This window comes from Thrips palmi, unplaced genomic scaffold, assembly GCF_012932325.1.
Source record: "Thrips palmi isolate BJ-2018 unplaced genomic scaffold, TpBJ-2018v1 HiC_scaffold_18, whole genome shotgun sequence".
NCBI lineage: Eukaryota > Metazoa > Arthropoda > Insecta > Thysanoptera > Thripidae > Thrips > Thrips palmi.
Genome location: NW_023144627.1, coordinates 7,665,516 through 7,686,961, shown reverse-complemented (window position 1 = coordinate 7,686,961; position 21,446 = coordinate 7,665,516). Strand labels below are relative to the sequence as shown.

General features: G+C 55.2%; 5 protein-coding genes across 6 annotated transcripts; 1 reads left to right on the top strand and 4 right to left on the bottom strand.

Moving 5' to 3' along the window:
* Window positions 1-105: 105 nt before the first annotated feature.
* On the top strand, window positions 106-8,167 carry LOC117644484 (collagen alpha-1(III) chain-like). Of its 2 annotated transcripts, XM_034383997.1 has the most exons (11): window positions 106-145; window positions 234-318; window positions 494-725; window positions 810-939; window positions 1,030-1,122; window positions 1,207-1,598; window positions 1,683-2,132; window positions 2,206-2,692; window positions 2,765-3,865; window positions 4,045-4,264; window positions 4,335-8,167. In XM_034383997.1, the coding sequence occupies exons 3-11, from the start codon at window positions 561-563 to the stop codon at window positions 6,724-6,726; spliced, it is 5,430 nt and encodes a 1,809-aa protein (XP_034239888.1). In that variant the 5' UTR covers window positions 106-145; window positions 234-318; window positions 494-560; the 3' UTR covers window positions 6,727-8,167. The 2 variants fall into 2 exon arrangements, with proteins under 2 accessions (XP_034239888.1, XP_034239887.1); XM_034383996.1 differs by lacking the exon at window positions 106-145 and having other exon boundaries at window positions 234-308.
* Window positions 8,168-8,517: 350 nt separating this feature from the next.
* Window positions 8,518-11,192, bottom strand: LOC117644487. The gene is made up of 5 exons (XM_034384003.1): window positions 11,056-11,192; window positions 10,223-10,453; window positions 9,824-9,964; window positions 9,631-9,736; window positions 8,518-9,182 (listed from the first exon to the last, which is right to left on the bottom strand). The coding sequence occupies exons 1-5, from the start codon at window positions 11,056-11,058 to the stop codon at window positions 8,989-8,991; spliced, it is 675 nt and encodes a 224-aa protein (XP_034239894.1). The 5' UTR covers window positions 11,059-11,192; the 3' UTR covers window positions 8,518-8,988.
* A 2,188-nt stretch (window positions 11,193-13,380) lies between these two features.
* LOC117644517 lies at window positions 13,381-14,776 on the bottom strand. The gene is made up of 3 exons (XM_034384051.1): window positions 14,690-14,776; window positions 14,134-14,202; window positions 13,381-13,937 (listed from the first exon to the last, which is right to left on the bottom strand). Exons 1-3 carry the CDS (start codon window positions 14,771-14,773, stop codon window positions 13,764-13,766), a joined length of 327 nt encoding a protein of 108 aa, XP_034239942.1. The 5' UTR covers window positions 14,774-14,776; the 3' UTR covers window positions 13,381-13,763.
* Window positions 14,777-15,717: 941 nt separating this feature from the next.
* LOC117645214 lies at window positions 15,718-17,412 on the bottom strand. The gene is made up of 5 exons (XM_034385251.1): window positions 17,008-17,412; window positions 16,742-16,923; window positions 16,534-16,635; window positions 16,323-16,449; window positions 15,718-16,134 (listed from the first exon to the last, which is right to left on the bottom strand). Exons 2-5 carry the CDS (start codon window positions 16,813-16,815, stop codon window positions 15,949-15,951), a joined length of 489 nt encoding a protein of 162 aa, XP_034241142.1. The 5' UTR covers window positions 16,816-16,923; window positions 17,008-17,412; the 3' UTR covers window positions 15,718-15,948.
* A 675-nt stretch (window positions 17,413-18,087) lies between these two features.
* LOC117644669 (probable cytochrome P450 4aa1) lies at window positions 18,088-20,972 on the bottom strand (the record flags this gene model as incomplete). Its single annotated transcript, XM_034384281.1, has 4 exons — window positions 18,088-18,981; window positions 19,356-19,718; window positions 19,946-20,164; window positions 20,554-20,972. Coding segments are annotated over 4 exons (1,464 nt in total), but the record flags the coding sequence as incomplete, so codon positions are not given.
* Between the last annotated feature and the right edge of the window lie 474 nt (window positions 20,973-21,446).

Sequence of the window (21,446 nt, the reverse complement as noted above, 5' to 3'; positions counted from 1 at the left end):
TTCCTTATCGAAAGATGACTATGCTCTTGCTGTTTCAGCCAACAGTCCTTATGAGGGAATCCGAAGCCGCTGGGAGTCAGCCGGCTTGGCTGAGTTTGTCAACGTCTTTCAGCTTCAGTTCAACTTTGCCTGTCTTTATTTCAAAGTGAGTGCGTTGAATTCTTCATTTATTTTTTGTACTGGCTGAAATATTCTCCACCACCAAGGCTAACAATACCTTTATTTCTTGACAGGAAGCTATTCTGAATACGTGGTCTGCTCTTATAGCAGACATTTTAAGACAGGAGTTACAGAGCGCAGAGGACAAGGTGTGTACATTTAAGTGGCTTCCATATTATTATTCTTTTTTAAACACGGTGAGGAATTGCTTGATCACCTTAATAGTTTCTCTATGGCTTATGATATTTTACAATTTTATATTGGATATTACTTTTATATTATAGGTCTGTATCTGTGTTTTCTTGTCTGAAGCCTGTTGTTGCTTCTGTTACAGCGGCACATCTTATTGGCATTTGCCATCCCATAGTGATCTCAAAAGTGAACAGCAGGATATTTACGCCATGAAGGATGCAACCAAGGAGAAGCACCAGCGGGACAAGAAAGTCTCTGCTAACAGTGGAAATGCCTCAAACGCATCCAACCTAAATTCAAATAACAGCTCCTCCTCAAGTAATGGAGCTACAATTAAAATGGAACCATCAGATGCCCCCATGACTCCAATGAAGGTAACAGCTGCTTGCAGCCCTTGAATTTTCAGCTGTTTTCTATGTACGCAGCATACTGTAACCAGACTGATTTTTGTCTTTTAGGAGGAGGTTGGGATTAATGGTACCGAAGATATTAAACCCAATATCATTGGGTCTACTAATAGTGGCACTGTATCCTCATCATGTGATCCTCCTGACTCCTCATCAGATCTAGGATTGGATTCATCTGATGGTATGCTTTCTTTTTCGCCATATCAATTTGCCTTTACTTACATTTGGTTTATACCATGTTTTGGCTAAATTTCTTTCATTAAAATTACAGTAAAGCCTGGTGACTCTAGTTTACAAGATGGCTCTCCATCCTGTAAAATACCCAAGACTGAAGACCCTAGTAGTAGCCACGACTTTGGTTCTGGTAAGTCCTCCGTGTCAAGTCAATGCCTACTTGGATACCTAACCACTAGATCAGTGTCTCTCATTTTCCACTTTGCATTTCTAGATCTATGTGATAGTATGGGGCTTTCTGGAGAAGGCGGCCCCTCGGGTCCCCCTGGCAGCACCGCTGGGGGCACCTGCTCCATGGGCGGGCCCATGGGGGGTCCCATGGGTGGTCCCATGGGAGGCCCCATGGGGGGTCCTCCCGGACCTACCCCTCCGTTACCTCCAACCAGTGGAGCGGGGATGGATGGGTCGTCCCAACCCTTAGCCAGCAATGTCATGGGCAAACAGCAGCCATCAAGTATGGAAGCACAATACATGCAGCAACAAAGTCAAATCTTCGTCTTCTCCACAACTCTTGCCAACAAATCTGCCGAAGCTGTTCTTCAGGGACATTTCCCCTCTATAATTGCATATCACTGTTCACAACCAGGCACAAAAAAGTATTTAGAGGTAAGCTCGACGTCCATCATAGAAATACGTTAAAGTTTGATACTTACCGTGTTTGTTCTAACCTTCTGCCTTTTGTGATACCAGAAACATCCGCTCAAAATGAATCAATTTAATCGCCAAAACCCTGCTCAGTGGCTCAACAACCTAGCGCAGATGAAGCAAAAGGGAGGCCCTGGCGGGCCTGGAGGTCCGGGAGGCATGGCGGGGCCCCCCAACAAATGTGGCATGATGGGACCGGGAGGGCCCGGCGGACCTGGAGGCCCTATGGGTCCTGGGGGCCCTATGGGACCCGGCGGCCCCATGGGACCTGGAGGCCCTATGGGACCTGGAGGCCCTATGGGAGGTGGCCCAATGGGAGGTGGACCTATGGGTGGCGGACCCATGGGAGGTAATCCCATGGGCGGCGGACCTATGGGAGGCGGACCTATGGGAGGTGGGCCTATGGGCCCAGGCTCATTTCCGGGTGATAGTGGAGGCCCAATGGGTCCCATGGGACCTGGAAACGCCGGTGGACCAATGCCTATGTGGAATCAGGTTGGTGGATTGTGTTCTCAGGTTGCTCATCTCTGTTCATCCCTTGTTCTAATTTGTGTGGTCTTGGCAGCAGGGTGGACCCGGAGGCCCCATGATGGGACCTGGCATGGGACCCAACTGCGGCATGGGCCCTGGCGGCCCTGGCGGTCCAGGCGGTCCTGGACACATGGGCGGTCCAATGGGCCCTGGCGGCCCCATGTCTGGCCCGCGGCCTGGTGGACCCGGAGGCCCTGGAAGTGGCCCCGGAGGGCAGGGTGGTCCCGGCGGCCCTGGTGGCCCGGGTGGCCCCGGTCCAGGTGGGCCTGGTGGCCCCGGCTCAGGTGGCCCTGGCAGTCAAAGTGGACCCGGTGGCGCAGGCGGTCCGGGCGGCCCAGGCCCGGGCGGCCCAGGAGGTCCCAACGGACCAGGTGGCCAAAGCGGTCCAGGCGGCCCGCAAAACCAAGGACCTTCCGGACCCCCCGTGTCAGGCGCCGGCCCCACCACGCCGTCAGGACTGAACGGGCCTTCTGCCGAGGACGCCCTCCTTGGAGAGCTCGGAGGCGCGCACCCTTCTCTGCAAGGTACGTGTGCCTTTCTCCACCCTTATTCCAGTGCCTTGCCGAGCGCGTGTTTGACTCCCTGCTGTTCCACAGGTGTCAAGGTCCCCGACGAGAACCTGACTCCCCAGCAGAGGCAGCACCGGGAGGAGCAGCTTGCCACGCTGCGGAAAATGCAGCAGATGCTGTTCCCCGAGAACCAGGGCGACGGCAAGGGCTTTCCCGGCGGCCCCGGCGGGCCCACTCAGATGGACTGGCAGAAGATGCAGCAGATGCAGCAGCTGCTCGAGGGCAAGAAGGGTGGTCCGAACATGGGCCCCATGGGTCCCAACGGCCCCATGATGGGCCCCAACGCTGGCATGATGGGCAACTTGGGCCAGAACGGACCCGGCATGGGCCCTGGATTCCCAGGCATGGGACCTGGGGGAATGGGCCCGGGCGGCATGGGTCCCAACGGGCCTGGCATGGGCCCGAATGGTCCGATGGGTCCCAATGGGCCTGGCATGGGCCCCAACGGGCCCATGGGTCCGAACGGTCCAATGGGGCCTAACGGGCCAATGGGGCCGAATGGTCCCATGGGCCCCAACGGGCCTGGTATGGGTCCGGGTGGCCCGATGGGTCCCAACGGCCCAGGCATGGGCCCCAATGGTCCGATGGGTCCTAACGGCCCTGGCATGGGTCCCAACGGCCCTGGCATGGGTCCTAACGGTCCTGGAATGGGCCCGAATGGTCCGATGGGCCCCAACGGCCCCATGGGTCCCAACGGTCCCGGCATGATGGGCCCGGGCATGATGATGGGCCCTGGCGGCATGGGCATGATGGGCGCGGGGCCACGGCCGGGCGGTCCCAGAGCACAAGGACCTCCACCGCCATACCACCAAACGCCGCGGTCGGCGAGCGTCCCCATCGCAGCCCCGTCGCCCACGCCCGGCTCGCCCAACAACCCCACGTCCAACCTGTCGCTGCCCTCGCCGCGGACGTCGTCGGGACTCAACTCCCCCGCCGAGCCCGCGCGGTCCGGGGGGTCCGGCGTCAACGCCAACCCCTCGACGGACTCGCCCAGCGCGGCCCGGCAGCACAACCACAGCAACCCCAGCACGCCGGTGTCCTGCGCGCCAGCACACATGTCACCGCCCGCCGGACGCAAGGAGGGATCGCCCCACACGGGCAGCGCCGCGCCGCCGCAGCAGAGTCCGGGTACGCGCGCCCCTCTCTCTCTCTCTCTCTCTCTCTCTCTCTCTCTCTCTCTCTCTCTCTGCTCTCGCTCTCGCTCTCGCTCTCGCTTCTCTCTCTCTCTCTCTCTCTCTCTCTCGCTCTCTCTCTCTCTCTCTCTCACTGTTACAGGCAGAACCGCTAACGCCAACCTTATTTTGCAGATGGGATGTTCTGTCGGACGTTGCAAAACCTCGCTCAACAACAACAGCAGCAGCAACAACAACAGCAGCAGCAGTCTGGACAGCAAGGGAAAGAGCCCAACCTAATGCCCGTGCCATCACCGCAACAAATTCAGTACCTTAATGCCTTTGAGGGTCAGGAGTTGACGATCCAGAAGCAACCAAATACTAGTTTGAAGGAACCTAACATTTTATCTCCCCCGTAAGTACCTGTGTGTTGGCTGTTGACTTGTCTGCGTAGCGTGTTGGCTGACTGTTGGCTGGCTTTGCAGGCTGGACGGCGGCATGTCGGAACCGAGCGGCCCGCGCGAGCCCGGCACGCCGGTGACGCCGTCCTTCCCCGGCACCCCCAGCGACGGCGGTCACTTCCCCGTGCCCAGTCCGCACACGCCGGCCGGCCCCGGCGGCCCCGGCGGCCCCCAGGACAACAAGCAGGGCCGCTTCTCGGGGTCGCGGACGCCCGTGTCGGGCGCGGACACGCCCAGCAAGACGTGCCCCAGCCCGGCCGGCGTGGACGGCATGGGCCCCCCGCGGTTCATGGGCGCGCCCGGCGGCCCCGCGTCGTCGCCGTCGCCCTTCTCGCAGCAGACGCCCCCCGGCAAGGCGTCGCTCGACGTGTCGTCGCCCGGCAAGGACGGCTCGCCGTGCGGGCGCCCCGACAACGCGCCGCTCAACACGAGCACCGCGTCGCAGCCCGGCCACGGCCAGCACGGCCAGCCCGGCAACGCCAAGGCGGCCGGAGTCTTCGACCCCATCTCCTCGCTGGCGCAGATGAACCAGCAGCTCGCCAACAACGTCTCCGGCTCGCCCGGACCCATGGGAGGACCCATGGGTGGCCCGGGTGGACCCATGGCTGGGCCCGGCGGGCCCATGGGCGGCCCGGGCATGATGCCCTTCAACTCGCCGCCCATGCACATGATGGGCATGAACGACATGGACATGGCCATGGGCATGGACGGCATGCCCAGCAACTTCAGCCCCGGCGTGCCGCAGGGCAGCAACCCAGGCTCGCCCAAGCCGCGAGGACCGTCACCGTTCCCCGGAGGGATGGGGCCCATGGGTCCGGGCATGGGGCCCGGCATGGGGCCTGGAGGAATGGGCCCCGGCATGGGTCCTGGAGGAATGGGGCCTGGAATGGGCCCTGGAATGGGCCCTGGAGGAATGGGACCTGGAATGGGTCCTGGAATGGGACCCGGCATGGGTCCTGGAGGAATGGGGCCCGGCATGGGGCCCGGCGGCATGGCACAGCGTATGATGGGGCCCGGAGGCCCCGCCAGAGGCCCTGGAGGTCCTGGGGGACCCGGCGGCCCGAACCCCTTCAACGGCGCCAACGTGCAAGTCAAGGCCAGCGCGCCCAACACCATCCAGTACATGCCGGCCAGGCCGCAGAACGCGGGCAGTGCCGGCCCCAGAGGGCCGCCCAGCCTGGAGTTCCTGCAGCGCGTCACCAACCCCGGCTCCGGCCCGGGGCCCAACATGTACCCCAACAGTTCGAGTGCGCCCAGCACCCCGACGTCGTGCGGCCCCATGGGCGGCATGGGCATGAACGGCAGCAGTCCCTGCGGCCCCATGGGGGGCATGGGGCCCATGGGCATGGCCGGCAGCCCCGGCATGCCCGGCCCCAACACGCCCACCAGCGTGGCTAGCGGCCCCGGAGGGCCTGGGGGACCTGGAGGGCCCGGAGGACCTCAGCAGGGCCCTGGCACGCCCGTGTCGCAAGGGCCCAGCTCGGCTGGATCGGCGGGACCCATGTGCTCGGCGGGCCCAGGCTCGGGGCCCGGCGCCGGCATGATGAACATGGGCATGGGCGGCATGGGCATGGGTATGGGCGGCATCAGGCCCGGCGGGCCCAACATGGGTCCAGGCAACCAGGGTATGGGCCCTGGAAACCAAGGAATGGGCCCTGGTAATCCAGGCATGGGCATGGGAGGCCCGAACATGATGTCTGGCGGCCCGGGCATGATGTCCGGTGGACCTGGAATGGGTCCTGGAGGCCCTGGGATGGGACCCGGGATGGGCCCTGGAGGTCCTGGAATGGGACCAGGCGGCCCAGGCATGGGCCCTGGAGGTCCAGGGATGAGTCAAGGTGGACCGGGCATGGGTCCTGGAGGTCCCGGAATGGGACCTGGAGGTCCTGGAATGGGTCCTGGTGGACCAGGTATGGGCCCTGGTGGTCCTGGAATGGGTCCTGGAGGCCCTGGAATGGGTCCTGGAGGCCCTGGAATGGGCCCTGGAGGTCCTGGAATGGGAGGCATGCCTGGGGGGCCTATGGGGCCTCGCGGGCCTGGCCCGATGGGGCCTAACATGAGGCCTGGCATGGGCCCTGGTCCTGGACAGTGTGGAAACATAATGGGCATGGGTATGAGAATGCCTGGTGGTATGAGCATGTATCCTGGAGGCCCCCACGGTGGACCTCACGGTGGGCCTCATGGAGGACCGAACCCTGGTGAGATGGGGCCTAACAATCAAATGTTTGTCCCTGGTGCAAAGTCTTCCCCAATGGACGCCAGTCAACCCTTACCCCCTTCGAACTACAAGAATTCCACCTTCATTGGGCCCACCACAGCGGACCCCAATTATGCCCAACAGTTCCATAATTTCCAACAGCAGCTGTATGCAACTAATACAAGAAGCAACAACCAGTCGTTTATCTTTCCCAAGTGAAGTGTCCGCCATAAGTGAACCAGGTGCTAGTCTGCTGCTCATGACTCGTAGGTTAGTGCCAACTAGTGTGCAAGGACTCTTGACGGAACGGTTGTGTACATAATTGTAGCCTTAAGCCGTAAACCAAAAGGGCGTGTACATTTAATGAATATTGCTATATATTATGAAACCATCCGTCCACATGAACTCTTAATGACATGTACTAATTGGTAACGTAGCAGTATTGTGAACAGTTGTTAAGCCTTTTTATTTATTATGGGCTCATCCCGGTCGGTCTTGATATATTGTTCATTTCATACTCATTAAAATGGCAATATTAACATTGGCTAGATACTCATTTTTGACTGGTTTGTATTTATATTATGTAATTCTGTACATTTTTGTTTTAGCAATCATTGTGGCATTCAAATGATAACAGATAGTGAAGTTATGAAGTCTGCTCCAGGGTACAAATTGACCTCTTTTATTTTTATAAAAAGTGAATGCCTTTTTATTGACGCTTTTTTTCTTGCCTAGGGGTGTGTAAAGCTTTAATCTGAACTGGGCAGCAAGAGTGGCTCATCCTAAACTTAGTCAGTTCTAAAAGACTTATTTTTTGTATGTGGATACGAAACACATTGTAAGGCTTGGTGAACTTTTTGCCCGTCATCGTTAGTTGTAAACATTATGATGGGTTGTTATACTTAGTATTTAACTTTATAAATCTATTCAGTTTTAATTGTGTAATTGTATTAGTCTAGTTATGCTTGGCTCAAGTTTTGATTTGACTGAATTTTTTTTTTTTTAATTGCACACCCCTGCAAGCCCTTGTCAGTGTAGGTGTCAACAGTTTAAATAAATTGACCTGGTGTTAGATTCTTGATTTTGAGTCACTTTATGATTTAAGTGTAAATAAATTAAGTTTTGTGGTATATGATCCGTGATGGATGTAAACCTGAAAGTGATCATTAGCCATATATTTTTGGGCACATTGCCCAAAATAATTTATACTCTCAGAGATTTTTGCTCTCTGTAATTGTGACTGTTTTAATTAATTTTTCTTTTACAAGGATAGGGTTTTGAATTGTCTTTTAATATCTTCTCCTTAAGAAGTTATTAACTTCTTGTCCCTTATTATTTTGATGATCATGTTATCAAAAGTCAATAGGAATGAAATTTGTACCTGAAATACCTGGGATGTCCAGGTAATGTTTAGCTGAAACAAGTAGACATTCTTAGAGATTTCTTTTACAATTACAGACAACCCTTGGAGTGCTAAGCTAACATGTTAACATTGTTTTGCCCTCTTTTTAAAGAGTATCTAAGGCCTATTTGTTCTGATTATATATTATTGTATTTTTATCTTTATTATTATTTACATTTGGCAACAATGTTAAATGTAAACTATTGTGAAATGTTGACTTTGATGTAAATAAATCTGCAATGATTGATCTGTGGTAAAGCATGCGTACTTTGTTGCATAAGTTAATCCGAACAGTAGTGGGGAAAACAGCGAAGAAGCATTACAGCCTTTCTTGTACTCAGGTCACAGATTTATATTTATTTTGTTCTGTCAGGCTGGTACGCAATATAGTTCGGCAACTCAGAGCCTGCAGCGCACAAACAGAAAACTCAACTATCACTACTTGATTAGGGAGAGGGGGAGGCACAGTGGGCCAGAAGACTGGTGGAGGCGGCCAAAATCCCAGACGCGTTTTGAGCTCCAGAGTCGCTAAATGGGATTCGAAACGAACGTGTGACCCCACCAATGGATTGCTCGTTCGGAGAACCATCTATTGGTGGGGTCACACCGGGTCACACGTTCGGTTCGAGTCCTGTTAAGCGATTCTGGGGAGCTCAAAACGCGTCCGGGATTCCGGCCGCCTCCACCGGTCTTCTGGCAAGTCCACTGTGGGAGGGAGTCCTTTTTGCAAGAAGTCCGATCGGGCTTCGAGTGGCTCTGGGCGTTGAAGCGACACTCGGTGGAATGTTGGGACGATGGGTCTTGCTGTGTCTAGGGCTAGGCCACCCATCCTACGCACATTGGCGAGGGTGACTACAAACTTTCGTCATTCATACCTAATCTAAAAAAGAGCAACGACTTATTTTACACTGTACATCAGCCTCGTCGATGGCTGAAACACGTTAGTGAATGTTGCGTCAAGTGGGGTTCCTCCAGGTTGAGTCCCGACCCCATTTTGGCACTTGAACTTAACTTCACAGACATGACCCGCTCTTCACGGCGCGGTCGAACCAGGTGGAACCAGGATCGCGTTGACAGTTTCACAGGCGGCCGTCGTGGCTGCTCTCAAAGACAGTGGGGAAGTCGGTGTCCACGGCCACGGCCAGGTTGTCCTTGACGCCGAGACCCTGGCTGGAGGACGGCAGTGTAGTGGGGCGGTAGACGTCGGCGCGGGCCTGGCCCTGTGCCGCCGCCGCGGCCGGAGCCTCGTCCTGGGACTCCTCGTCGATCAGGTCTGAGGGCAAACACGGGTCATGAGGTCACTCGTGCAAGTAACACTGGAGGCAGCCGCTTTGAGCAGGATCTGGGTTCGAATCCCAGACACTAACTAGTATGTTTTCATCAGTTTACCACTTGTATCTAACAACAAGTTTCGCAGCCACTCTTCTAAGCGAGTCCGTAGCTGAGTTTTAAAAAAAAGTGGGCTAAGGAGTCGGCTGCCGTGAGAAAAGCTCGGGTTCGAGTCCCGTAGCCATCATTCTTTTCCTGAGCGAGTAACCAGAAGAACCCCCTGCACCTTGACTCCACCAATGGATTCCTCGTTCGGAGAGCAATCCATTGCTGGGGTCACACTCTCGGTTCGAGTCCCAGTCAGCGACTCTGGAGCTCAAAACGCGTCCGGGATTTTGACCGCCTCCACCGGTCTTCTGGCCCACTGTCTACGAGGGGAGTGAGCGGCGCACCTCGGAAGCGCAGCGGCCGGCTGCGGCGCATGCGGAGGAAGAAGAGCAGCACCAGCAGCAGGACGAGCACCACGGTCAGGGCGGTCACGGCCCGGAAGGTGTTGTTCTGGAAGCAGTCGCCGGAGAGATTCTCAAATTGCACCAGACATACTTCACCACGCGCGCAGCTCCAGGGAAATAGCTCACTGCTGACCTCAGGGTCGTCCTCGTAGACCTCCTCCCAGTCCTTCTTGACGATCAGCTCCACGTTGTCGATCTTGATGTTGGCGGGATCGGCGGCGGCCAGCGCCCGCGACACGCACTTGTAGAAGCCGGCCTCCGACGTGGACACACCCTGGAAGCCAGGGCCACCGTCACGGCCACGTTATACGGTGGACCGGGCGGCCAAAACTCTGGACGCGTTTTGAGCTCCAGAGTCGCTAAACAGGACTCGAACCGAACGTGTGACCCCACCAATGGATTCCTCGTTTCGAGAGCAATCCATTGGTGGGGTCACATGTTCGGCTCAAGTCCCATTTAGCGACGCTGCAGCTTCAAACGCGTCCGTGATTTTGACCGCCTCCACCGGTCTTCTGGCCCACTGGGCACTCACCTTGATGTAGAGGCGCCCCGTCAGCACCTCGTACTTGTACTTGTAGTCGTCGTAGGCGTTGCCGGGGCCCACCACCTTGTCGTCGTGCAGCTGCCAGTACGCGAAGCGGTGGTGGTCGTCGTTGGAGTGGCACTCCAGGATGGCCATGGCGCCGGCCGCCACCTCCTTCACGATGACGTCGGCCAGCGCGGAGGCCAGCCCCAGGGCCAGCACGCACAGCGTCAGCAGCGCCTGCACCGAAACGCACGTCAGCCCCGCATTTCCACAGTGTAGTGCTCGGCGGAGGCTGTCCATCGTCGAATTGAAATCGCATTGGAGCTGTCCGCGCGCCGATTGAGTCGTCTGTTGACAGGTCGTGATTTAGAGCCTCATTTCCGCTGATGAGGCGCCGGGCACAGTGGGCCAGAAGGCCGGCGCAGGCGGCCAAAGCGCCAGTCGCTAAACGGGACTCGAACCGGACGTGTGACCCCACCAATGGATTGCTCTCCGAACGAGGAATCCATTCGTGGGTTCACATGTTCAGTTCGAGTGCCATTTAGCGACTCTGGAGCTCTATTCCCGTCTAGAGTTTTGTCCACCTCACCGGTCTTCTGGCCCACTGTGTCCCGGTGCACATGGCCAGACTACCGAGTTATTGCAGATTTCAAACGACTTCCGGCGGGCCGCCGGCACACACACACATGCAGCTCACTCGGACACGGAAAACGCGCGATCGCAGCAATCGAACCAGTGCTGACGTTTGGGTGTTTTGAATTGTTGTTTTGGCGCGCTCATCCGCCCGGAAAAAATTGACTCATTTACGACCCTCTCGTGCCTCCAGAGCGAAGACTCACCATGTCGCGATCCTACGACGCGGGTGGAGACTCAGGCCATCGTCGGCGTCCTCGCCGTCCACCTGTGGCGCCGGGCTCAAGCCCGACGGGCCTCCCTGGAGTCTGCCCTGGAGTGCTCCCTGGAGTTCCTCCTGGGGGCCTTCCTGGAGTCCTTTCTGGGTGTCCTTCTAGGGCCCGCCGTCGCCACAACGCGCACCGTTCTTTTCGAACTTTTCGGTCGAGCGGGTCGGGGCAGGCCGGGGCGGGGCAGCGTTGTCGCTTTTGCAAGCGCGTCTCTCTGACTGAAATAAAACTTGTCTCCTTGCCAGTCGGGGACGGGGGCGGGGCCGGGGGCGGGGCCGGGGCTGGCGGAGTGGGGGAAGGGGTAGGTCACGGCGCAGGGGGGACGGACGACGGCCAGCCTTCCGAACGAACCGACGCACAGTGGGCCAGAAGACCGGCGCAGGCGGACAAAACTCTAGACGCGTTTTGAGCTCCAGAGTCGCTAAGCAGGGCTCGAATCGGACGTGTGACCCCACCAATGGATTCCTCGCTCGGAGATCAATCCATTGGTGGGGTCACACGTTCGGTTCGAGTCCCATTTAGCGACTCTAGAGCTCAAAACGCGTCCAGAGTTTTGGCCGCCTGCGCCGGTCTTCTGGCCCACTGTGCGACGGACCGAAGGGCAGCGGAGGCAGTCGAGGCAGAGACACAGACTGTGAAGGTCGAGGGGGTAGCAAGTTGCAAGCGGGGCCCCAGCTAGGCAAGTGTGGTCAGTGTGGTCACCCAAGCTCAAACCTGTAAAAATGGCGAAAACTTCCGGCGAAAACTATAAGTTCTTGGGTATGCGCCGGATAGTTAGGCAACCCACCGTCCTCCCGCACTAAAACTCAACAAACGTCGCCGGAAAAGTCATTTTAAGACCAAAATAGATGTGCCAGAGGCCATTGGGCACCGGGCGTCTGTTTCTTAGACCCATGAGAAGGTTTCACATGAATTTCAGACAAATCGGAGGACAAATCATGTTTTTTTACCGTTTTGCGCCATGCCATGAAATTTGCCCAAATTCGAGTATGTTGTGCTGGGGTACTCCCTCGTGGCTCCTGACACTATTTCGAGGGCCATTTGGGCCCTAAACAGTCTGTTTCTGGCGGCAAACTGGAATCATTTGAGCAAGCGCCTGATAGGTAGGCCACCCATCGTCCACAGCTTCTTCTTCGCACCAGAGCTCTACTGAGCTCATCATTATTGGTACCGGGTATCTGTTTCTTAGACCCATGAGAAGGTTCCACACCAAATTCAGTCAAATCGGAAGAGGTTGACTGTTTTCGTCGAAAAAAGCTAAGGTAAGTTTAGGGCCAAAAATTTAAAATGGCCCAAATTCGAGTATGTTTGTTCTTACTTTTACAGTAAAGCGCACAAACTACGTCTTATCTGTTTGAGCGTACGCGTCGGTAACGTATTTTTATGTTCTGCGTCATGTACCAAACTTCAACAAGTCCCACCTGCTGGGAATCGTGAGTTTCTAATCACGCCGGGCGGTGATGGGCCGTTTTACGATCAAAGCCGAGCCGTTATAAATGCGCAGGTCGGCCGCTGCGGTTGCAAAGTGTCAACATGAAACTCCTCGCCTTCTTCGCCTTTGCGGCGCTCGTCTGCCTCGTGGTATGTACCCGCTGCACTGGAAAATGTTTGTTTGCCACGTCATACAAATCGCCTGTAAGTAGGCAAGAAGTGCGACATGAGGGCAAATCCTGTGTGCACGCCTTGAATGTTGTTTCGCTTCCCTTGGCAATTAGTGCCAGGCTTATGACTGAAATATATGCTTCGAAATCGGAAATGTACAAACTGCATCGATCTTTCAGTGAACTCATGACATGTTGAGAGGGAGGGTGACTTAGTGAGCTTCTTGTTGCCAGGTCATCGAGGCCTCACCAGCACTCCCATCACATGATTTCCTCGCTGAGCCCCATCGCGTCCGCAGGGTACGTGAGGATAGAAAGGCTAAGACTTCCACTTCACTGCAAACCCCACTGCCAACTGCCATCGTTTGCGTGGCCAACTGCAACTGCAGCCTGGCACTTCGATAGGCCGGACACATTGTTTCACTTGTCTTATCTTTCAGGAGTTTATTTATACCCTGGACCTCTCATTTTCAGGGGCAATGCACTTCAGGGGAATGCTCTAGCCAGTGTAGCGGTCAGTGTGGGACTCCTGCCTGCACCAAGCCATGCATGTCCAACTGCATGACGAACCCCAACTGGTGCGCGGGTTAAGTGGCTGGGGGCTTGAATGATGAAGTTCGTTAAAAAATAATCACATGACTTGAAGACGACAGGCGGGTGGTTTATTTTTTGAATGCTTACAATCCCAATCAGAACATGGATTCAAAGGATAGAGAATTAAATTCTTAGTTTCGTTTGATAAACACGTGGCAGAAAGACAACAGAAAGTTTCATTTTTGGACTTGTTATCACGGTAAAACCGTTTCATGGTTTTCCAAGTCTATGGTTAAGACGGACGATTTCCAGGGAGTTCCTGCGAAAGCCAGGAAACGTTTTATCGTGATATCAGGGAATGTCGATGCTGGTCAAACTTGTCGAATATGGAAATGACGCGGTACACTATAACCTTGGTATGCAGTGATCACTTTTCAAATTGAAGGAGAACAAGCAGGTACGTCGTCGTAGTCGCGAACAACTGCAAGCAAGCGCATAGGCCAGACATTTCTAATCAATAAATTTTGTCCAATGACACTGAGTAAAGTTTATCTTATAGCAATATTGTTCCCCTCTCGGTGAAAATATTTTTCTCACCGATAACATGAGCCCCAATCCGACGTCAAGTCCACCAAATGTGGTAGTCGGCCTCACAGTGTCCAGTTGGTGAAGGAGAAGGATCCACTGAATCAGAGGACAACGTGTGGTGTAACGAGTGATAATCGTTTGGCACCACTGCTCGACTCACGTTAGGTGTGCACATAGCCCCTTAGCAGTGGAGCAATTGCAAAGTGACCGTGTGGTGGGAAACTACTAAAGAGATTAATTCCTCGGGATATACTTCCACTTCCGGAGGATTTCCCGAGTCCAGATGTCTCACCTTTGCTTTGCTGCTCGCTCCCCACGTAAGGGCGTTCACTCGAAAACTATGCTCAACGACCTCCGAGGCCTGCGAAGAAAATAAGATGCAGAGAAACTTATGAGCGCAACGTACCCTAAGACGGTGTTTTTTTGTGTTTTTTTTTTTCGGAAAATTCAATTGTTTTTCAGAGATTCCCCTTCGTCATCTTTCAGTCGGTATTGCAATGCGCATCCCCAAAAAAAGGACTTCTTGGAACAAGAAAATTTTAAATTTTCTTGTTTTAAAGTTTTCTTGTGTTAAAATTTTTTTTCTTACAAAGACCCAGAAAATTAAAAATGAAGACAGCATTTCTCTGGGTGGCGCTTCCTCCTCGTTGCGTTTCTGTATAGTACAGTGCAAGCGCGGATCCTGGGGGGGGGGGGGGAGGACAATTGCCCCCCCCCCCCCCCGACTCCTACATAGCCGCCTGAAAGGTAGGCAAAAAGCACCACATTGCCCCTGTAAGTAGGCAAAAAGTGCTACTTTGACCACCACCCCTTGGGCCGACTCTGGATCCGCCACTAGTACAGTGTACCCTGACTTTGATGACGCTGCCGGCCGCGCAAATGAGCAAGAAGCGCAGCAAGAAGGACACGGTGTCCAGCATCTGGTCGCGCATGAGTCGGAGCGGCCGCTTGAGGCCGATGGCCGCGGCGGCGAGCACGTCGGACGCGAGCACGTAGACCACGGCGAGCAGGCTCAGGCGGCAAGCCAGGACCACCACCAGGAGCTGCGGCCCGAGCAGCTGGTGCAGCGTCACCGACAACGACACCAGCTGCTCGTGGCTGCGCCGCGCCGCCTCCACCCACCCAGCTGCAACACGCCCGTCAACACGCCCGTCAACACGCCGCACGGCTCAGCCAAGACCGGTGGAGGCGGCCAAAACTCGAGACGCGTTTTGAGCTCCAGAGTCGCTGAATGGTACTCGAACCGACCGTGTGACCCCACCAATGGATTCCTCGTTCGGAGAGCAATCCACTGGTGGGGTCACGCGTTCGGTTCGAGTCCCATTCAGCGAATCTGGAGCTCAAAACGTGTCCAGAATGAGGCCTAAGCACGCGAACGCACCAGAGGGCGACACCGAAGGCATGAACAGTGCCTTGATGTTTTCAGACAGCCTCTCGAATCCCAGTCCGATGACGCAGCTCAGCAGGAAGTATTGCAGTTCCAACAGCAGCGGCGTTGCTAAGTTCAGCGGCACTGAAATCTGCGAGACGAGAGGGACTGAGTTCGTAGATGATGCTTCGTACACGCCCGAAAGTTCCTCGGTTTCCTCTGTGAATTATAATCTCTTCAAAGGTTTCCATAGCAAAGTGAGTTAAGTTGCAAACCCACTGCCACATTTTTTCTTTTTAAAGAAAATTACACTTGCCATTTGTTTTACTAAAACCAGATTTGTGATAAACTCATGCTAAGCCGCATTTACCATGCCGGGTTCAACCGGGCCGGGAACTGTCTCCATGTGAGAAGCGCAAGACGCGGTGAAAAGCAACGCCAGTGCTCCAGCTGTGGCTGAGGTTCGGACCACCCAACCCAAAGGCCACACTGCAAGGAGGAAAAAACGGGTTATCTCTGCATTTTTTGGTAATTCATCACGTTGACAGAGAATATATCTCTTCTTTCTGAATCAGGAAGTCTTCGAACACACTACTGAACAAAATGTCTTTTCAAGTTCTGTTCAGATTTGAGGTCTTTTTTTAGAATTGCACATCCCTTGTCCTGAGACACTTTTCACATTTTACTACACATTCTGGTAAATGGCACTAAAATTCTGGTTGCCCTACCTAAACTTTTTTACAGTGCGCGCTTGCCTGGCTGGTTGGCCGGCTGCAGTTCCCTGATGAGCAGCAGCAGGGTGTTGATGAAGCGGGACAGGCGTCTGGCGGAGAGCAGCCCGTGCAGGATGCAGGGCAGGCTGCTCAGCGTCATGATCAACAGGGACACGCGGTTCAGCGCGTTCTTCAGGTAAGCTCCTTCCCCCTGCGACGCGAATCCCCCGGTTAGAATTAGACGGCAAGCAACATTGCACAGTGCACATTGCACAAAAGGCGTTAAAACACTGGAATCAACTATTAGTCTGGAAAGGTGCAAGAAGCAGGAAAGGACTGATTTTGGTTAAAAATATTCTTATCTTAGCAAAAAAAAATAACAATGGGAGAAAAATGTACCAGCTGAAAGTTGACCGTAACGTAAGAGGTGTAGTTTGCAAACAGTGCATTTCCCATGGCAACGACAGATATCCCACGGAGCATCCAGCTGATGAGCCATTTCCGGGCGCCTAGCTCGGGGCACGGTCTGCAAACGGTCAATCAATCTACTTAGAGATGGGACGGTCACGCACGAGTCTCCCAGATTGCGACCAATCGTAGAATACCTCACCTCCTGCGTATTGGAAACCCTCCTAGTATTTGCCAAGCTACGACTACAAGCTTCCATGGCTTAGGAAAATCGAGTACATCTTCGTGGAATGCTGTAGAGAATCTACCACAAAAAGAGTGAATAAGTTTTACAAATTAGTATTTTAAAATCGAATTTTTCTTAGCTTATGCGTGGTAAAGCGGGGAAATTAATGATGTACTGAACTTACTCTTCGCCCAATGATGAATCTGGAGTCTGGATGTTTTTTCTCATCTCTGGTGGCGTGTGCACAGAGAGAAGCATCTTCGGGCTGCCTGTACCCTGCGCCAGTGTGCGATTCCGATTGAACAGACCTGCCTGCCTTCCTATTCATAGCTTCGTTTCGAGGACTGGTCTGCTCCAAATCCCTGCCTGAAGAAATAAAAAAGAAAAGAATGTCAACAGAATTCACGCTACATGGACACACGGCTGAATTATGGCATGACAGAAACTCACGGCAAAAGTCGCCTGTTTTCCAATTGGCTTTTCGGTCATGCCGTTTTCGGTGCTACAATGAAGTCACGCCCGCCGGTACACTCGGCGATTCATTTTGAGAGTAGTTACCGTAAATAGGACGAAGACGAGTCCTTGGCTTTACTGCATGGGCACAAGTCAGATCAAGATTTAAAAAGATACAAACTGCGACAACCACAGCACTCTGGCGGCCTCGGCAGCCCTGTGGGGGCGCACTGTAGTACTGTACACCCGGACGCTTAATGGGGCGAGTCACGGCTGGGCAGCCACGTCGTCCCCGACACAAGGGCTGCGATTATAAGTGACCCACTGTGAAAATTTTGCCTGTCACTCGGTAACAAGAATTTTTAGGCTAATTTTTGGTTCCCACTTGTTGGCCTCTTAACATCTGTCTGGGACTGGGAACGGTTGACGCGAGTAATTGCTACTCTCGCACCTCGTCAAGGCCCAGGCCGTTGCGCGTCCGGACAGGCAAAGTGTCATCGCGACTAATAATGGTCTAAGTGCGACAATGTTGCAAAGCCTGCCTTCCTTAGCGACGTGCAGGACCACTGCAGGACCCCCCACAGAGCGCCGCGCACTCAGAAAACCTTACAAACTGTTTCAGGACTTCCAAAGAAAAGCAGTTGTGTGAGCACGCATAGGCTTACAAAGAAAATACTTCGTAATTTACGAACTACTTCTTCGTATAACAAAGAAAATTATGTATGCTCAAAATACTTCGTAAGGTTTTTAAGTGTGCGCATAGGGACTCGCCTGCGTGAGCACAGCGGATCGATGCCCTGCAAACTGGTTTAGCCCTGTCTCGCGTGCTCATGGGGTCGGTGGAGTGCGAGAGGTCCCACGATGCACCAGTGTCGAAAAGGGTTGCCGACTCCTCTGCATACTTCTGGGCAACTTCTCGACAGCGTGGCTCAAGAGCTGATAAGGGCTGCACAGCATGGGGTGCATTCCCTTGGTGTCTGTCAAAAAAAAGTCGATCGGCAGGTCGAGGAATCGATCGGTCGGTCGGTCGAGGACGAAGTTTGCCCACCGATCAATCAGTTCGTTGAAGATGTTTACATGGTGAAAATTTTACAGAGTGACTCAAACTTAAGGGGCAGGTTCCTAACGACGAGAACAAAAATAAAGTTTTTCTTCACTTTACATTTATTGTGTGCAAAGCCGTGACATAAATAACACTCTATAAATAATACAATGACAAAAACTGAACTAAACTAGGAAAAACCGCCTGTTCAAAGAAAAAACTCTTTGCACTGGTCACGAAAGAAACATGGGAATATTTTCATCAACAGCTGCCCCTAGCAGGCCTGAACAAGAGGGAAACTCCAGCCAAATTTAAACTCCAATATTAACCGAAAATTCAAAATTTACAAAGTTAAAATGTATCTAATTTTTCTTCAAATTCAGTAGTTGTTGCCCGAAATGAACCGAAAGTGAACTAAAATTCATTTGATTTGTATCCCGGAAGTGATTCCCCCTCGGGCCTGAAACTAGCCGGCCAAACTTGACCGCGGTCTGAACCTGACCCACGTGCCTCCGACGATTCTGGCGGTCACGTTAAAGGTGAGCTTAAAGTCTTTGGCTTCCCTGATGCCGTCGTCGACGGGCTCGACGACGTGGTCGCGCATCACGGTGGCGAACATGATCTTGAGGGACATCATGGCGTAGAGGCTGGCCGGGCAGCGCCTCGGGCCCGCGCTGAAGGGCATGAAGGCGCAGGGGTGGTGGCTCTTGCCCGGCGCGAAGTCTGCGAAGCGTTCCGGCTCGAAGCGCCACGGGTCCGGCCAGTGCTCGGGGTCGTGGTGCGCGCCGTGGATGTTGACGACGAGCGTCGAGTTGGCGGGGATCGTCTTGCCGGCCAGCTCCGTCTGCTGGTACACCTGCCTGGCCAGGAACGGCGAGGGCGGCAGGATGCGCATCGTCTCCCTGATGACCTGCTCCACGTACTGCAGCCTGTGGGCCAGGGGCATTAGCCGTCACAGTGGGCCAGAAGAACGGTGGGGCGGCCGAAACTGACCAAAACCCTAGACGCGTTTTGAGCTCCAGAGTCGATTACAGGACTCGAACCGAACGTGTGACCCCACCAATGGATTGCTCGTTCGGAGAGCAGTCCATTGGTGGGGTCACACGTTCGCTTCGAGTCCTGTTTAGCGACTCTGGAGCTCAAAACGCGTCGAGGGTTTTGGCCGCCCCCACCGGTCTTCTGGCCCACTGTGCGCCGGAGACTCAACCTACAACGAGCGTTGTCAAAGCTGGTTGGCTGTTTCGGCAATGTAATGAGTCGCACGCAAGGCCCGCACGAACGTCACCACTTCGTCTTTCCTCACCTGGGCAAGTCGTGGAGGTCCACGCAGCGCGCGTCGGCGCCGACGCCCAGGACGTCATCCACCTCGGCACGCACGCGGTCCTGGATCTCGGGCGAGATGGACATCATCTTGAAGGCGAAGCTGAGCGTGGCGATGGACGTGTCCGTGGAGCCGCTGAGGAACGTGACGATCTCGTCCATCATGTCCTGGTCGCTGAAGGCTTCGCTCTGCAGCATCTTGTCCAGCAGGATCTGCTTGCGGGCGAGGGCCACGTCGCAGACCTTGGCGTCGCGCACGGCCTGCAGCCGGCGCTGCACGATGGAGGCGTCCACGTACTCGCGCATGTTGGCGAGCTGCCGCTTCAGGCTGCGCCCCATGCTCGTCCTGCGCAAGCAAAGCGCCAGTCAAGCGCCGCCGGACAAGAGACGCGTTTTGAGCTCCAGAGTCGCTAAACGGGCCTCGAACCGAGCGTGTGACCCCACCAATGGATTCCTCGTCCGGAGAGCAATCCATTGGTGGGGTCACACGTTCGGTTCGAGTCCCATTTAGCGGCTCTGGAGCTCAAAACGCGTCCGGGGTTTCGACCGCCCCCACCGGCCTTCTGGCCCTACCTGTTGAAGACGAAGTCGGGCCACAGCCAGGGCGAGAAGCTGCGCGCGTTGACGGCCGCCAGGCACTGGTCGAGGAGCTGCACCGAGTCCCGCAGGCGCTGCTCGTCGGCCGAGTCCAGGTCGTCGGTCATCATGGAGGTGCGCGTGAAGATCCGCACCAGCGGCAGCGCCAGGGCCTTGTGCACGTCCAGGACCTCCCGGGGGATGCTCTTGGAGAACCTGCCATTCAATCTCGTTAACGCCTGAGAGAGAGAGAGAGAGAGAGAGAGAGAGAGAGAGAGAGAGAGAGAGAGAGAGAGAGAGAGAGAGAGAGAGAGAGAGAGAGAGAGAGAGAGAGAGAGAGAGAGAGAGAGAGAGAGAGAGAGAGAGAGAAGAGAGAGAGAGGGAGGAGGGAGAGAGAAGGAGAGAGAGAGGAGAGAGAGAGGGAGAGAGAGAGAGAGAGAGAGAGAGAGAGAGAGAGAGAGAGAGAGAGAGAGAGAGAGAGAGAGAGAGAGAGAGTCGACCCGGGAGTAGCCCTATCTCAAATAAAATTTGCTAGCCAGGGGTCGTCAAAATTTTGCAAAACATTTGTATCTCTAGCCGTTGATGCGGGAAGCACTGCGCCGTACCTGTCCGCCTCCTCCGAGAACACGTCGATGTAGCGCTCGATGACGTCCTTGGCGAGCGCGGGCTCCAGCGCGCTGCGGTGCACCTTCCAGTCGGGCCCGTTGATCTGCAGCAGGCCCTTGGCGGCGATGGCGCGGATGAAGCCGTAGAAGAACTGGGCCTTGTCGTTGAACTCCTTGCGCTTGAGGACCTGGGCGATGTCCTCGGGGTCGGACGCGACCACCACCAGGTGGTTGAAGAGCGACATGCGGCACAGCTCGCGCCGGCCGCCGATGACGCGGAGGCACGTCTCCAAGATGTTGTTCTGGGTGACGGTGGCGAAGGTGAGGGCGTTGCCGAGGACGGGCAGCGAGAAGGGGCCGGGGATGGCCAGCTCCAGCTTCCTGAACTCCGCGTAGGACAGCGCGGCCCGCACCAGGGCGGCCAGCAGCAGCGCCGCGGCGCCGGCCGCCAGCCCCGCCAGCACCAACGTGAGGGCTGCCATCTAGGAGTGCGCTCCGCTGGGCTCCGCTGCGCTCCCGGTCGCGACTGGCCATTCCTTGGCCGCCATGGCGTCGCGGCGTCTCCGAGCAGCCGGCCGGCCCACTCCTACTCCTCGGGAGCAACGCGTATGATACATTTAAGTGTCAGCATGCTTGTACTCCTGCGGCGAGTACCGAATTTCCGGCTGGCCAGACAGCGGTTGCCTGGCTGGCGAGCCTAAAAGAGGCCGCACACTGCACAGTGGGCCAGAAGACCGGTGGAGGCGGTCGAAACTCTAGACGCGTTTTGAGCTCCAGAGTCGCTAAACGGGCCTCGAACTGCAAGGAGCAACGAACCAAGTAGCAAAGTTAAGCTCAGGTTTGGATGGTCTGACTATCAGTGGCGGATCCAGAGTCGGCCCAAGGGGGGGCAA

Coding starts and splice junctions, on each gene's coding strand:
- LOC117644484 (XM_034383997.1), top strand. CDS start 561: ATGAAGGATGCAACCAAGGAGAAGCACCAGCGGGACAAGAAAGTCTCT. Junction 1,123..1,206: donor TAGCCACGACTTTGGTTCTG/GTAAGTCCTCCG, acceptor TTGCATTTCTAG/ATCTATGTGATAGTATGGGG. Junction 2,133..2,205: donor CAATGCCTATGTGGAATCAG/GTTGGTGGATTG, acceptor TCTTGGCAGCAG/GGTGGACCCGGAGGCCCCAT.
- LOC117644487 (XM_034384003.1), bottom strand. Junction 9,965..10,222: donor CGGGGCGCCTCTACATCAAG/GTGAGTGCCCAG, acceptor CCTGGCTTCCAG/GGTGTGTCCACGTCGGAGGC. Junction 9,183..9,630: donor CCGGCCGCTGCGCTTCCGAG/GTGCGCCGCTCA, acceptor GTTTGCCCTCAG/ACCTGATCGACGAGGAGTCC.
- LOC117644517 (XM_034384051.1), bottom strand. CDS start 14,773: ATGCGCGACCAGATGCTGGACACCGTGTCCTTCTTGCTGCGCTTCTTG. Junction 14,203..14,689: donor GCAGCGTCATCAAAGTCAGG/GTACACTGTACT, acceptor TTTTCTTCGCAG/GCCTCGGAGGTCGTTGAGCA. Junction 13,938..14,133: donor GAGCGAGCAGCAAAGCAAAG/GTGAGACATCTG, acceptor CCTCTGATTCAG/TGGATCCTTCTCCTTCACCA.
- LOC117645214 (XM_034385251.1), bottom strand. CDS start 16,815: ATGCTTCTCTCTGTGCACACGCCACCAGAGATGAGAAAAAACATCCAG. Junction 16,636..16,741: donor GATTCATCATTGGGCGAAGA/GTAAGTTCAGTA, acceptor TTTTTGTGGTAG/ATTCTCTACAGCATTCCACG. Junction 16,450..16,533: donor GGGTTTCCAATACGCAGGAG/GTGAGGTATTCT, acceptor GACCGTTTGCAG/ACCGTGCCCCGAGCTAGGCG.